The sequence below is a fragment of the Alternaria infectoria genome (genome assembly GCF_024043175.1).
Source record: "Alternaria infectoria strain BMP 0036 chromosome Unknown scaffold_8, whole genome shotgun sequence".
In the NCBI taxonomy this organism is placed as follows: domain Eukaryota; kingdom Fungi; phylum Ascomycota; class Dothideomycetes; order Pleosporales; family Pleosporaceae; genus Alternaria; species Alternaria infectoria.
In genome coordinates, this window is record NW_026250697.1 from 924,697 (window position 1) to 939,597 (window position 14,901).

Consider the following 14,901-nt stretch of genomic DNA (forward strand, 5'->3'; position numbering starts at 1 on the left):
ATCTCGAAATGATTCTCAATGCCTACCGCATGCGACGCATCCATGAAGTTGATTCCCGATCTTGTCCAAAGTGGTAAGAGCGATCTTCCATCATGGCAACGGCAGCCCGTGGCGGACAACATCGCGAAGGCGAAAACCCCACCAGCGCGGTACCAGAACACTCACCGACTTGACGGTAGCAATGCAGAAAACACCCAAAGCACACCGACATGAAAGCTTCAAACTTTGTTAGCTTGCGCGGAGGCTTCCAGGGCTGTCGTGGTGTAATCGGGATCGCCAAACCGGCGCGCTTGGAGGGACGCGACTGCCGTGGGGAACCGAACTACGGCTGCCAGGAACACCGCTATCGCACCACAATGCAGGGCGGAGTGACCCAACACGGGATTTTGGGGTGTCGGAACGGGGGTGCGTGGCTGCTAGCTTGCGAAATGTGTCTTGGTCTTTGTTGATGGAAAATGTTTATTGGAGGTGGTCGTCGCTGATGTGGACGCGTTCATTCATCACTCCTTCTATACTCCAAAGCCATTAACCTCAATTCCACACCGATACCAAAACACAATCTCAGGATGTCGGACAACACTATCGTAAAGGGCGTCGCAGGAACCTGCATCACATTCTCTTTCATTCTTGCCGGTAAGACCGGGCTCCCGTAGTTCCCAATTTCACTTCTGACGATCCCAGGAAATGCCATCACACAGTCGTACATGACGGTGCCTGCCCTCCTCGTCAACTTCCCCCGCCCAGGCAGCCCCGACCACAAGGAACGCGCGCAACTTCTAGGCCGCCAGTGGCCTCTGTGCTGGACAGTCGGCAACCAATTCTTCCGCCCCATCTCCACCCTGGGCTTCCTGGGTTATGCCTACGCTGGCTACTCCGTCTACCGCGAGGGCATGCTCGCTCGCAGTGATTGGAAGTTGTTTGGTGTTGCGGCCGTTATGCACTTGACGACTATCCTGCACTCGGCTCTCAACATGCAGCCGTTGAACGACAAGCTTGAGGCGTTAGCGGAGAGGAGCAACGAGAAGGAGTTGGGCGAGGCGGAGAACATTGCTATGAAGTGGGCGAGCTGGAACAGGCTGAGGTTGGTTACACCGGTTATTGCTGGTGGGCTGGCGTTGTGGAACCTGGTCTCCTTGTAAAGGGTTCCATAGCCCTTGTTTTCCGTGATAGTAGTAGTCTGGCTACTGCGCAACTTACCATCTTGCCTCTCTTGGTTGGAGGCCCTTGGAGTGTAGCATTTTAGCAATGAAGCGTAAAACTAAAGACTCTCTTTAACCTCGCGATTTGTGATGTCGATGCAATCCGAATATATCAGCTAGAGACCCAACACTGCCTATGCGGTGCTGAATTGCATATCGACCTATCAGGCCATGATGACTGTGCTGGCAGCGCCATATACAAAGTAGTCTGTGCTTAAGCCACCGCTGATATGACCAGCAAGGCTGGTAATGAAGTCAAACACTCATGCAAGCACATGCATCAAGATAACAGTATAGCGGTATTATGGATAATCATGTATTCGTAGAAAACTCCCCAGAATCCCTTACAGGGGTCAAAGTCCCAAAAAGTCCAAAAGTCCGACGCTAGATGCTTAACCCCGCCAGCAGATGAAAGCATCATCTATCGCTTGATGGCCTGACCTTTCCACCCACTCCTCTCCGCCAGCCAAGTCTCGAAATCGCACAGCTTGGGCTCTTCCTTCTTCAACTTGCTGATATCAGCGCCATAGCCCTCAGCTGCGAACCAACTGATCATGACGTTCACTTCCGTGACGGCCCACATAAGCGCGGAGCCAAACATACCGTAAGTTGCCGGCACCGCGCTACCGATGACACGCTCAAAGCATCCACTCATCTCGTCCATAGTGAGCTCACTACCGGCGAGACCCTCGGCGCGGCCGTTCCATTCTTCGTTGTTGACGAACGCTCGTGCGCCGAATAGACCAATATCTTCGACAGACACCCACTGAATGGACTTGCCCTGCAGTGTATCGCGGAGTGCTGCGAGGAACACCTTGGTAGGGAAGCCAGGTGCGAGGTTGTCCATGAAGGCAACCGGTCGGAGGATGGTCCAGCCCATGTTTTCACCGTTCTTGCCAGCCTTCTCGAGAAGGTGTTGTTCGATCTCATACTTGCTCTGGAAATGCGGGATGGGCGTCTTGTTCTCGAAACTGCGCTGGTTGCCGCCGCGGTCGACGCTGGAATACACAAAGTGTGTGACGCCTTCCTTGATCGACTCGTCAATCAGGGCGTTACCCTGTATGACCTCGCTCTCGTGGGTGACATTCTTGCCTAGAGAGACTTGAACAGAGTAAACACCCCAGATCTTCTCCTCTTTGCCAGCCTCTTTGAGTGTGGCCTTGGCTGATGCAAAGAGCGCCGAGGGCTCGTCCAAATTGCCTTGCACCAACTTTACGTCCGGATGACGCTCAACAATCTTCTTCGCAGAACCGGAGTTGGCATCACGGGTGACAGCCAAGAGCGTGTAATCGGCGTGCGAAGGATGCGATGCGAGTTGTTCAAGTACAGCACCGCCTTGCTTACCAGTAGCGCCGGTAACAAGAATGGCTTTTGTGGCGGCCATGGCGGGGTTGCTTGTAAGGGTCGAAGGATTGCTTGGCTTCGTAAAGACGTGGGTTACCGCAGCAGGTCAAGCTTGTTTTCAGCCTCAGATTTGAGAATAAGCAGAAAGAACGATCACTACAGAAGAGCAGAGGAAGCAGCGATGATATGCATTCACGTCGACGCGTCGCCCAAAGACTGGCACGACCGGCCCCGCAAGCATCCCAGACCCACCGTTGCTTCTTTTTAGAACGCGGTTCCACTCTTCTACGCTGATCCCAGAGAAGGGTAGCGGAGATTGTAGACCGTACAGCGAATGGCCGGCTCGTCACGATGTTCCACAGCGCTACGGGTCGGTGGAGGGCCACACCGACATTGCGGTGATTATGCAGGAGCGTCACAGAGATGGCGTTCAACACAGCTGAATGCAAGCCATGAGGGGCTCGAAGTTTGATCACCGGAGATGTAACTGGAATCCGCAATATTAGACGGATCCGTAGATCATGGTCGGATTATTTACGGCTGGACGATCGACCGGGTAGATGCTGTAGTGCGCGTCAGATCGATCTTACTCGCTACCAGAATCTAGCAGGAAACGGCATACCAACAAGACCGGCGAACGACAATTCGGAAGCTCAGCGACTGCAGATACCCTCGACACGCATATGCAATAAGCATCGCACATTCATCCTGGTATCAACACAAAATGTCAGACTTGGGCTTCACACCCGCGGAGATACGCTTTGCCACTGCAACTCTCGCAGCAATCGCTGCTCTCGCGCCCATCGCATACCTTCTCTATCCATCGCAGTCACAAGAATCAAGCGCGCACATCCAGACTTTCAACAAGTTCATAGAGAGCTACTCGACTCTTCGCCCTCAAGCCCTGACAACGTACGCCACCCGCGACTTTAGCCATACCTCCCTTCCTGCAGACCTGCACCTACCCACTCGTTCGATTCAGCCGTTCCGCGAACATGCCGAGACGGTTTTCGAGATCTTTAGCGACTTTCAGGTAGTTCCTGAAGACGATGGTCAGGGAGGCAGAGCGGTGCACTTTTCAAAAGACACAAATACGGTAGTCGCGCACTGCAAGATGGGAGGCAAGGTTAATGGTGACGGTGAATTGGGAACGCAATTGTCGGAAAGTGGGATCACAGAGTGGTGGACTGAGGGTGTCCTATTTGTGAAGTTGAGCAAGGATGGGAAGCGGGTTGAAGGTGTGAGAGAGTTTATGCATAGCAAAAAGGCGGAGGAGTTGCAGATTCGTTTGGACGGAATCTTGAGCGAGTGATACCAGTGGTCTGGGTATCTCAACTGTAGGATAGTTTTCACCAACCACACGGGATGCAAACATGCGATTTGCTATCTGAGCGATACCAGATGTTCGTTGGATGCATAGCGCGACGATCAATGGGAGCACTTAGGTCACGTGTTCGCGCGTTCATAACCTGTTGATATCACCCGCACTCGTACACCTGAAGGTCAGCTCGATATTGGTTTCAAAATGATCTAAAGCCGAGATGACGCGAGTTGGGAACACAAAAAGGTATCCCATCCTTCTGCCAAAGTTTAGACTTTGCAAAACGACCGCGTCCGGTCGCGTCTCATGTCCGACTTTCCACACCACGACAAACCCCTCCCCAAGGTTCATGCCCCTCTGTCGACCAGATCCGCAAAGGTCTCTCGATAAGCCACCTCTACCCCTCTCATCTCCCAGTTCCGTCCGCGGTGCAACAGCGACGCTCGAAAGTCCCCGCAACATGCACTAGCGCGTCTAGGCAGCGTCATAGACTTCCCTGCGCACTCTAGACCAAATAACGAAATACCATCTGCGGATCACAACAGCCCTCGAAACTCCGGTGGAGAGCCGTGATGATGATTACAGGAAGAAGGAATTAGACAGTCTTCGGGGGGCGTGTGGTGGGCCTGAGATAATGCATTCGCAGTCCGCGATATCGACTTGCGGCTAAGTAGTTTTGATGAATGAAACCTGGTACATGTGGCAGAAAATTATCTAGGGTGAAGTATGTCGGAGAATCGGGGTGTTGGAAACTGCGAACCAGCGGAAAGGTTCGTGGAAGTGTGAAGGGGTAATGTTTTGTTCTTGCCCTGCCTCTGTTTGATAGTCAGAATTCATCGTTCGCACCTGCAGTCTGCAGGACGACGGGCGGCAAGCGGGCGTATCCAGCGAGCTCAGTCTGGTACGAGAAGAAATCTTTGGTTCATGGGTACACGTCCCGGACTCGAATCGCTAGTTTGCACCAGGAACGGAAAGTACCAGTTTCCTTTATCGGCGCATCTCGTCTGCGAAACCCTCGCTTGTGCTGTGACCTGCACATGCTTCGTGCAACGTCGCTTGCAGTGATCTTCTCTCGACGCTCAGACACAGTGGTAGCGGTTTCAATGAGAGGGGAAGCGAGTGGAATGCCACAGAGATAGCGATGAGCAACATGGAAGCGGCCGCTGTCATGGATCGCTGAGGACCAAACAGTGGCGGGCGCTCCCGCCGAAAGAACGCTTGTACCAGAGAGGCAAGGCGTGTCAAAGTGCTCAGCCTTGCCCAGCACATGTGCCCTAGAGAGACAGACGACTTCCATGTGTGTCAATCTTCAAGCATTTGGCAAAGAAAATGTCATGCTATGGTTGATAATATCGTATTTCATTCATTGTTCAGTGTTCATGACACATTTCCGAAACGCCGTGCACGCAATACAGTCTGCGGCTATGCCTTTTCATACCCGCGTCTATTCCCAGTCACCAGCTCCGAGATCAATCGGCACGCCCGCCCTCATGTCATCCATGATCTTCTCAATGCTCCAAGGCTCGTACTTGTAGCCCTTGGGGTAGTTGGGCTCAAACTTGTCTTCATCCTTCATGTCGATGCCTTGCTTCAGCGACTGCACACTCTTCTCGTAGTTCTCGTATACGTAAGCCTCAGGGTCGTGAGACCAAACCCACTTGGGTAGTTTGGGAGCAGCGCGGCGGGGATCAAGCTTGACCTTGTCCCAGTCGGTGTCTTGGAGAAGTTCAGCGTTGGAGAAGCCGAGCTTCTGGGCACAGGAGTTGCGGATGAAGCTATCGGGCTACGTTAGCATATGTATGTAGAGAGATTGATTGGGGATAGCAACTCACCGGAAGCGGATGTGTACGCGAACGGACTGAGGAATGTTCTCCTTGCCGCCGACCTGCAGGCAGGAAGCTATCGATATGGCATCCTCAATGGCCTGGGTCGCTCCGTTGCCGGAAGCTGGTAGGTAGGAGTGTGCCGCATCACCGATCTGAATGACGCGAGCGCCGGGAGAGGTCCAGCTTGGCTGAGGGTTGCGCCAGAGGAGCTCGAAGTTGACGATCGTCTTGGGCGGGGTTGTCTCGACAAGTTGCTTGAAGATTGGGGCCCACTTGACCGTCTCCATCCCAGGCATAGTGTCCATGCCGTCCAGAACTTCTTCCTTCTCGATCGTGTTGTTCCACGACTCCTTCTCAGTACCGGTGACGTCGTGGTTCATGATCCAGACCATGACATCCTCGCGAGACAGGGTGAGCGCGTACGTGGATGGACTATGAGGGTTAGCCGAAGTGTGATGATCTGGTTGGAAGGACTTACCCCAGCCATGTCCTCACAATTGGCTCATTGCCTGGCATCATCTTGAAGAATTCTTTCACCTCCGGATCTTTGTCGAGAGCTTCCCTGGGGAAAGCAGCACGCCACATGGCCCTTCCGGAGGGCCTCGCGCGCACTTGTCCACCGACCAACTTCTGACTCTTTGATCCAACACCATCAGCCGCAATCACTACATCCGCCTCGTAGCGCTTGCCGTCGTCGGTGGTGCAGCCACCCTTGCCAGTTTGCTCGTCCTCAAAGTAGTCCACAACCCTGCGGTTGAACTCAACGGAAACACCGAGGTTTTCTACAGCGCTAACGAACATCTTGTACACAAGCGGGCGCATCTGGAACTCGCCAGGAGGGGTATCAGGGTCCAGCCCTTGTGCACGAAGGCGATCTGCAACCTTTTTAGGTCCGATGACAACTTCGCCCGAGTGCTTGAAGGTCTCGATCCAGGCATTGTGGAGCGAAATCTTCTTGTACTCCTTGAGCAATTCAGGCCAGTGCTTCAAGAAGCGGGTTGCGCTGAGGCCCATGAAGTACATGTCACCTAGCACACGTTATGAGTTGCTCGTCAAGACCATGATTTGAGAATGCCGCTCACCAGCTGTGTTAATGTCTGCATTCCTCTCAAGCACGCGAACGTTGTGGCCCTTGCGTGTGCACTCAAGAGCAGCGACCAGACCAGCCAGACCGGTACCCACGATGAGGACATCGATGCCAGTGTTAGGGTACGACCCTATTGGCTTCGACTCCATCGTGGAGTCGCGAGAAGTAAGAGCGTGAGGCATGACTGCGGTTCAGTGTGTATGATCGTATTGAGGTGGTTGTATCGTCGAAACCGACCTTCATACAAGCCGTGCCTGCCTTTCATACATGCTGAAGGTTGCCTCCACCTGCATTCCCCGTTGGGGTACCAGTGAGGCTTGCCGAAGACCCTCGGACGTCCGACTGGCCGGGCTGTTTCGCAGTTGTACTTTCGCGGCCATACTATGGCATGCAGGTGTTGGACAATGCAATGACCATTGCACTTGGCGGCAGATTGTCAGGAACATGGCTGCTTTGGTCGAGGACCGATCTCGATGACGATGGGCAAGCCCCCGCGCTAGCCCAAACTCCCGGCTGGCGTGCGTCCGTGCGGGCGCGCTATGGTTCCCCACAAACTCCGGAGGCCAAGCACGGCCAACAGCATCCTAAGTCATCTTTGTACACGATCGAGTTCAACGTTTATGCTGGACATACACGCTGATGCCAGGTCCGCGGCGTTCCTAGCCTATCAGCTCGATCACGGCTGTATCTCGCTGCTCCACGTGGGCACATGATGACTGCAGCCCTTGAGATTCGATTGATGTGTAACGTCGCTAAATATATTCCAGCACTTCTAATGACGCTTAGACTTCTTTGCTCGAGGTAGTGAAGAAGATCGCTTCTAGACTGGCTGTGTTTGACACCTTTCTTCGGGGGACTTGGCCGCCCACCAAAGGAAGGCTTCCCGTGCAACGACAACTGAGGGTGCTCGGTTTCAGAAATGCAGTGTGGCGTCTGTACCCCATCACTGAGGCGTTCGACCAGTAACGTCCAGTACGAACGAGGAGCAAATGTGACACCCATACTGCCAGCGATGCATACCCATGCTGCAAGCTATGCAGCACAAGTTGATTAGTAGAGGGGTCTTACGGCCCGGTAATGTGCCGGCTGCCGACTTTGACCTTGCTATCTGTCGGTGATGTTTGGCCTGGTAATGTGGAAATAACAATTACTTGCCTAGAGAAAGCGGCAGACGCGGGCGCAGCCACTAGGGAGTTGCTCCTTCAGCTGTGTCCAGTTCTCAAGACCAGGGAGTAAATGTTTCGATACGCCCGAGTTCATGCAAGTGAACTTGGTTCATGTCGATCTCTGTGCTCTCCCGGCGCACCGATACATGTTAGTCCAGCCCCAAGCTCTTCAATATGTCGTAAGTCGGCGCCCGCTAGCACCGACTTCTGTTCTTCCGCCGTGGCGGATACAGATACTGAGATCAACAAGGGTGTTAGTGAGATCGCCATCCTGGCACACTATGGAAATCGGTAGTTTCCAACCTTGGCCATTGGATGAATCTGCCGTCTGTCACCCAAGCGATGTTTAGTTCCATGTCGGCTATGCTCACCTAGACGCCGATGAATCTGGTGCCCTAAACGGTCCCGTCTCGCCAGTGGGCCCTGTATGGCTGTACATAAGTCAAGCTCTGGGGAGCCGGACGAGTGGTAGTGCAACGAAAACCTGTGGTGTGATATTTACCAGGCTTCCCACGCTGTGGTCTTGTGATTGTTACCGTTCTCTCCGACAACATCCCCGTCAAGACCCTTGGCAAGTCAGTTGACAGTCAACCCCTCCGGTCCCGACTTTTCTACAGACGCCTTCGACCGTCACCTGCGTACTCGAAATGCATCCCTTCACAGCCTACGCCCTAGGCGTCGCAGTCGTCGGCCTTGTTGTATACGCAGTCGTCGACGCCGTCACCAAGTACGACAAGCGATACAATGTCCAGAACATGCCTGGCCCCTGGCAGGTACCGTGGGTTGGACGCATTCACGACCTACCCATTGAGTTCATGTGGCTGAAGTTCAAGGAGTGGGCCGACATTTACGGTCCCATATACCGCACCAAGATGTTGGGCGCGAACTTCATCATCATCACCGATGAGAAGATTGCCGAGGATATGCTTGTGAAGAAGGCGAAGTTGTATTCCGATCGACCCGAGATCAAGTCGCTGTTCGATGCGAAGAGCACATACGGCTCGATGGAGTACCTGCCTCTCATGGGAAAGAACCGTAAGTCTCGCAGTGATGGGGGCGGCGAATTCTGCTAATCAAAACAGAATACTGGGCTCGTCAGCGAAAGTTCACTCATTCTTACCTCACTGGAGCTACCAACGTCCGCTATAATGGTATCATGGAATTCGAGGCCAAGCGATGGATGGCCAGGCTCGTGGAAAACCCCGACGACTTCAGCTTTTCCCTCGAAGACATGTGCTCTAAGGTCATGTGCCAATTGACATGGGACGATCCTTCGCTCAGTGTTCCTCTTACCCCCAGCGCATGGGGTCTGCTCACCCAGATGTCACCCGCCGGGCCAATCACAAACGTCTTGACTCCTCTCTGGGACTGGGTGCCCGAGCCGATCAACCCCTGGAAGCTCCGGGAGCGCAAGCGCCACGACGACCAACAAGCTTTCTTCATGGAGTGCCTTCAAAAAACCAAGAAGAGTATGGAAGTCGGTCAGCAAAGGTCTTGCTTCACCAAGAACTATCTTGAGACCGCGGAAAAGTCAAACATCTCGGGCGAATACGAAGCTTCTTGCGTGATCGGTATGATGGCGCTTGTCGGTATCTTCACAGTCACTGGACCGATTTACTACTTCCTCATCAGCATGCTACACCACCCCGAGTGGCAGGTCAAGTGCCAAGAGGAGATTGATCGCGTCTGCGGTAACCAGCCTCCTGCCGTCGCCGACTTGCCCAATTTGCCAGTTCTTCGTGCGTGTATCAAGGAGACAATGCGCTGGAAACCTACCGTACCTACTGGTAAGCACACAAGGAGCCATCTTCCGTATTGATTCTAACTTTTTCCCAGGTGTTGCTCATGAAGCTGAGGCCGACGACTGGTTCCAGGGATACTTCATTCCCAAGGGCACGCGCATTCTTCCTCTCGACTGGGCCTTCCTCCGAAACCCCGCCAAGTACCCCGAGCCTGAGGAGTTCCGCCCCGAGCGATGGTTGGAGGCTGGATGGCCGACATTCCAGGAGCCCTTGACCAAGTACCCTGACATCGTTGGCATGACCTCGTTCGGTTGGGGCCAACGCCAATGTCTCGGCATGTCCATCACCCGCGATGAGACCGTGACAGGCTGTGGAGCTCTGATGTGGGCCTTCAACCTCAGGGCAAAGGTCGACCCCGTTACCGGCAAGGACATCGAAGTGCCAGTCAACAAGTCCAACTCTTTACTCATCATCAAGCCAGATCCATGGGAGATGGCGTTCCACCCCAGGAGTGAAACGCGCAAGCAGGAAGTCATTCAGCTGTGGAAGGAGGCTGAGGCGAAGGATATCCAGGAGCGTGCCGAGTTTGCGAAGTCGGCTGAGATGAACGTGTTGGTGCATCCATAGGCGGCGATACGAGAAGCTTTTTCTTTGTTGGGTATATCCGAGAGCATAGCCGGGAGGCACGGCGTTCGTGAGCGCTGTCTGTTCTTCACCTTCTCTATCTTCTCTTCAGTAGTTACAAGGCCGTCGCCACACCGGCCAGCCATAATTTGATTCCATTTGTCACATCTGTGTTTCGCTTGATACGGGTTCGTGCGCCTTGATGACTCCAGGAAGTGACGTTGGGAAAGAAACCCTGGGCAGTCACAATCACGGGTGAGGGCAGCCAGTGACTCTTATGCTGACCGTATCAGACGTTACACAGGATACTTTAGGGTCGTATTCGCTATGAGGAGCCGGTCGAATGGCGCTACGGTGGTCCGTTCAGCAGCAATGTGCTGCGATGCCTTGTCAGAGCGACGCCACGGAATCCCGTGGCTGAAGGCATCCGGCCCAAGGACCAAGGCAATCTTTGCTGCAATTGCAATGCCAGAAATTTCGGGCGATGGTACTCGGGCGACGATCCCTTACGTCTGCCCTGAGTGACATGCGGGGAGGGCATGGCGCAATTACCCCTCCAAGCCTGGCCCGAGCGGCCCTTGCACGTCCAGCCTCGACGGTGAGAGGCCCAATCACGCCTCGGGCCCCACCCTTGTGCTGTGCTCTACGGAAAGAGCTATGCCCCTCCATGGCCTCTCTCATCTTTTAAAGCTGCCCCTCATCCTTCCCATCGACAACACTCCACCACCACACCCTTTTCACTACACACTCAAACCACATCCATCACCATGTCCAACCCCAAGGTTTTCTTCGACACCACCATTGGCGGCCAGCCTGCCGGCAGGATCGTCATGGAGCTCTTCGCCGACCAGGTCCCCAAGGTGAGTACCCCGCTAGCAGAGTCTTCGTCAGACCTCTTTCCCCCATGAGGCTCCGATAAGATGAGGCAGTCGCTGACTATAACCAACAGACCGCTGAGAACTTCCGCGCTCTCTGCACCGGCGAGAAGGGCACTGGAAAGAGCGGCAAGCCCCTCCACTACAAGGGATCCAGCTTCCACCGCGTCATCCCCCAGTTCATGCTCCAGGGTGGTGACTTCACCCGCGGCAACGTACGTCATACCCACGACCCATCTTCTGGCGAGCACACATGGCTGACATAACACAGGGCACCGGAGGTGAGAGGTAAGCTTTGGCCGTACGAAATGCATGTGAGACATACACTGACATCGTATCTCCACTGTAGCATCTACGGCGAGAAGTTCGAGGACGAGAACTTCAACCTGAGGCACACTGGCCCCGGTATCCTCTCCATGGCTAACGCCGGACCTGGTACGCTCAGAACACTGCCCCGCGTCTTGAGATTCGAGAACTGACTAAACGCTCAGGAACCAACGGCTCCCAGTTCTTCATCTGCACCGTCAAGACCTCCTGGTTGGACGGCAAGCACGTCGTCTTCGGCCAGGTTGTCGAGGGTCTTGAGGTCGTCCAGGCCATCGAGAAGGTCGGCTCCCAAAACGGCTCTACTAAGCAGACCGTCACCATTGCGGACTGCGGCCAGTTGTAGATCGACTGGAGGCGGAGAGAAAATTAGAGGAGATGCGCAGACGGGCGTGGGCAGAGGCGGCATGAGACTGGCCACCGTTCAAGCCCACCATGCATTGATGGGCTCACGACGCCATGATTCACGACCCACATCAAAGCTTGATAGAGGGAGTGCAGTGAGCATCTTTGGTCTGTCCTAGTGCTATCTACCACTATGAAATGACAATGATCAATGTGCACTTTCCAGCAGTTTTAATTTACCATGTGATCTTTTGCCGTCGTACTTTGCGATATACTCACGCTTGTTGATCGCCAAGTTCTAACTCAATACCGAATACATTGCACTGCAACTAGTATCAAAGTCACGATGTGTGAATCGTAGATCACGGCATTGCACCCGTGGTTCATAACTAATCTAGACGCAGTGATGGGGGTAGATGCTCGAACTGAGGAAAAGTGATTGGAGTGATACCTGGAAAGTGTTGATAGGGGCGATATTGTAACGGCAGCATTGTTTAGAATTGCTGCGACAGGATACAAGATGAGCTTGCTCTCGAGGTCCGAGACGCCTGTCAGCATTAGTTAGGGGTGCATAGATGGAGTACATGTGTCATGCCATGCTATCTTTAGCGTCGATTAGTAGTATTGCTGATTCAGTTACCACGCGCGAGATTACGAGCTCGTCTTCTACATGTAGAGTCGAGTAGAGAAAATGGGTGTATGACAGGAAGAAAGATGGAGATTTTTACTCGCGTTTGGTGAGCGCTTGTTCATGCTGCCGAGTTCTTCAACATCATCAGGCGTGCTCATCATGAAGGTCAACCAGGAGTAACTTCTCGGCGTGATAGCAGGGCTAGCCCCATGGATGCAGCATGGTGGTTTGGCTGATCAGTGCATCTCGTTGAAAGCCTTAGCGGGGCATAGAGTCACGACGCACTGAACGCTCGTGCATATAGGCAAACATGAGGGGCAGGCTTTAACGCAAGTAAGGCTACTTTTGAGGGCTGTAGTATGTTGCCTTATCTGCAGACATCCATTAACTACTCGACGAACCTGGGGGCAGCACCACAGAGAGCCTGTTGAGGCTGAGCTGAAGCTACGCTTTCGCAGCTGACAGCCTCGCCCAGAGTCCTCCAAGCTGCTCATAGGAATGGTAGGTGCCTCGAGCATTCGCTTGGTAGGCGTCCAAGAGAACTCGGTTCAACAGGCCGTGGAAGTGGTGAGGGCATCGCCTCACTGACGTACAAATGCCCTGTGAGGCAAAGTGTGGGGAAGGTTATGAGTCCATTGTATCGAGTAACAAGGAAGCCTGCTTAGTGGTCGAGCCAAAGGGTATTTGCGGGCTAATCGTCGCCAACTGTTTGGTCAGTATGCAGCAATCACTGCCCTCCTTGATGGCACCATCGGACGGATCCTCGGTCAGCATCTGCATGGAGTGGACCTGACGACGTCTAGAAGCCTTGGATGCAACTGATAGACAGCCGTAGCCGACTTCCCAGCGAAAATGGAGACATGAGTGGATGGACGAAGTGGGGAAAGAATATGCAGAACCATTGGCGTGGAAGGAACGCATGGGAAAACAGCACTGGCTTTTCGATGGGCTCAGCTCTTTCATCTCAACTACTATCGGATGACGGGTTTTCAGATTGATCGGTTGTGACGATTGAAAGGCTCTGCGCTGTTGTTGTCGTGGCTGGTTCGCGAGCTCAACACGTAGCCCGTTCTGATTGGCTGCACAATATTCGCAGTGAAGCATTTCTTTTCTCCACGAGCAGGAGATGTAGCATGACGCAAGAAAGCCTTCCTTCGTTACTACGTCGAGGGCAAACATACTTATCGGTAGGCAGCAATATATGCAGCGATGACACGTTTCGGTGGTATTGCCCAGGTTGAGGAGCTTAGCGTGCAGGACTATTAGCTCCTTCCTCTTTGCTTCTGTCACAACCAACAACCGTCTTTCGCGCAGGGTGATCTTTTCGGTGATCGTGCTCATCAGCCGTGGGCATTCTGGTCCCTGGGAAAACGGTGGAGAGGGCTAGCTCCCGGGCTGCGTAGAGGCTGGTCCTTGCCAGCGCAGCCTTGTAGTAAGCCCGCAACGGAGGGGTGAATCAGCCATTGCAGCACAGGACCCGACGATACATGGGCATCTGTCGCATGCGCATGGACGTGCAGTTCCGATGCGCAGCGTGCGACCTAGGTACTAGCTGGCGCACATGACGTCGCCGGGGTCGGGTAGGTAGCAAAATCTTCCCACTATCATCTGACGAAGACCGGGAGAGCCCGTCGAGGAGGCCGTCTAGAAGTCCGTCGGCCTCGCGATACACGTGGGATGATCACCAGGGAGGGAGCAGGGAGCGTCCCGTAGGCGCCCGGTGCCGACGAGGAACCAAAGGTCAGCATCGGGTGAGCCTGTCCAACATGGGATGCCTGGCAGGTCGGCCGATCAAGCGGTGTCGAGCGAGGCTAAATTTGCGTCCTCTCCGCGCGCGCGCTGAGTGAGCACTGGATTACTACGCTGCATGGCACGGAGTGCAGCAGGTGGAAGGCTCTGTTTGGTGACGCCGTAGAGGCTGCCGTGAGCGTTTGGCGAGGCAACGGTGTGTGCTGGGGGAGGGTCAGCAGCTGGCCGTGATTCGCCCAGCCAGGTCTGCATCGCTCGATGCGGGCAAGTCAGGTGGCCAGCGGTGCCGGCGATTTGCTGGATGAAGCCAAGGGCGTTTTGTGGGTTGCAGCCATGTCCGTGGGCCGTGATCGAGGACTCTGCGCGGGATCAACCAGCGTCGAGAACCCCGCGAGACGACTGCAGCGTCCAGGCAGCCTATTTCGTCTCTCCCACGCCATGCGCTGCGCCTCGATTCGCGCTGCACTGCTGCTCCAAATCCGCTGCGTGTATTAATCCCCGTCGGTCCTTGTCTCCGCCCTGCGCCGGGTCACCCTTTCGTGAGCTGTCTCAGATCGCTGCGCCGCCTGCTTCACTCGTGCGCTTGACCCTCACGCTCTACTTATACGCTTGTTTGCTTTGCATGGCATTGTCGTGCCATCCCCACCCACATCTCGGCTTCTGCATGT

The 14,901-nt window shown here is 54.3% G+C and overlaps 5 protein-coding genes across 5 annotated transcripts; 3 read left to right on the forward strand and 2 right to left on the reverse strand.

The window, feature by feature from the left end:
- Positions 1-566: 566 nt before the first annotated feature.
- J4E92_005732 (uncharacterized protein) lies at positions 567-1,139 on the forward strand (the record flags this gene model as incomplete). Its single annotated transcript, XM_051497110.1, has 2 exons — positions 567-633; positions 682-1,139. 2 exons carry the CDS (start codon positions 567-569, stop codon positions 1,137-1,139), a joined length of 525 nt encoding a protein of 174 aa, XP_051352770.1.
- Positions 1,140-1,620: 481 nt separating this feature from the next.
- J4E92_005733 (uncharacterized protein) lies at positions 1,621-2,583 on the reverse strand (the record flags this gene model as incomplete). Its single annotated transcript, XM_051497111.1, has 1 exon — positions 1,621-2,583. The coding sequence occupies one exon, from the start codon at positions 2,581-2,583 to the stop codon at positions 1,621-1,623; it is 963 nt and encodes a 320-aa protein (XP_051352771.1).
- Positions 2,584-5,308: 2,725 nt separating this feature from the next.
- J4E92_005734 (uncharacterized protein) lies at positions 5,309-6,959 on the reverse strand (the record flags this gene model as incomplete). Its single annotated transcript, XM_051497112.1, has 4 exons — positions 5,309-5,639; positions 5,697-6,122; positions 6,169-6,718; positions 6,773-6,959. 4 exons carry the CDS (start codon positions 6,957-6,959, stop codon positions 5,309-5,311), a joined length of 1,494 nt encoding a protein of 497 aa, XP_051352772.1.
- Positions 6,960-8,590: 1,631 nt separating this feature from the next.
- Positions 8,591-10,312, forward strand: J4E92_005735 (uncharacterized protein; the record flags this gene model as incomplete). Its single annotated transcript, XM_051497113.1, has 3 exons — positions 8,591-8,978; positions 9,026-9,730; positions 9,780-10,312. The coding sequence occupies 3 exons, from the start codon at positions 8,591-8,593 to the stop codon at positions 10,310-10,312; spliced, it is 1,626 nt and encodes a 541-aa protein (XP_051352773.1).
- Positions 10,313-11,076: 764 nt separating this feature from the next.
- Positions 11,077-11,854, forward strand: J4E92_005736 (uncharacterized protein; the record flags this gene model as incomplete). The annotated part of the gene is made up of 5 exons (XM_051497114.1): positions 11,077-11,169; positions 11,259-11,399; positions 11,456-11,472; positions 11,534-11,619; positions 11,676-11,854. 5 exons carry the CDS (start codon positions 11,077-11,079, stop codon positions 11,852-11,854), a joined length of 516 nt encoding a protein of 171 aa, XP_051352774.1.
- Between the last annotated feature and the right edge of the window lie 3,047 nt (positions 11,855-14,901).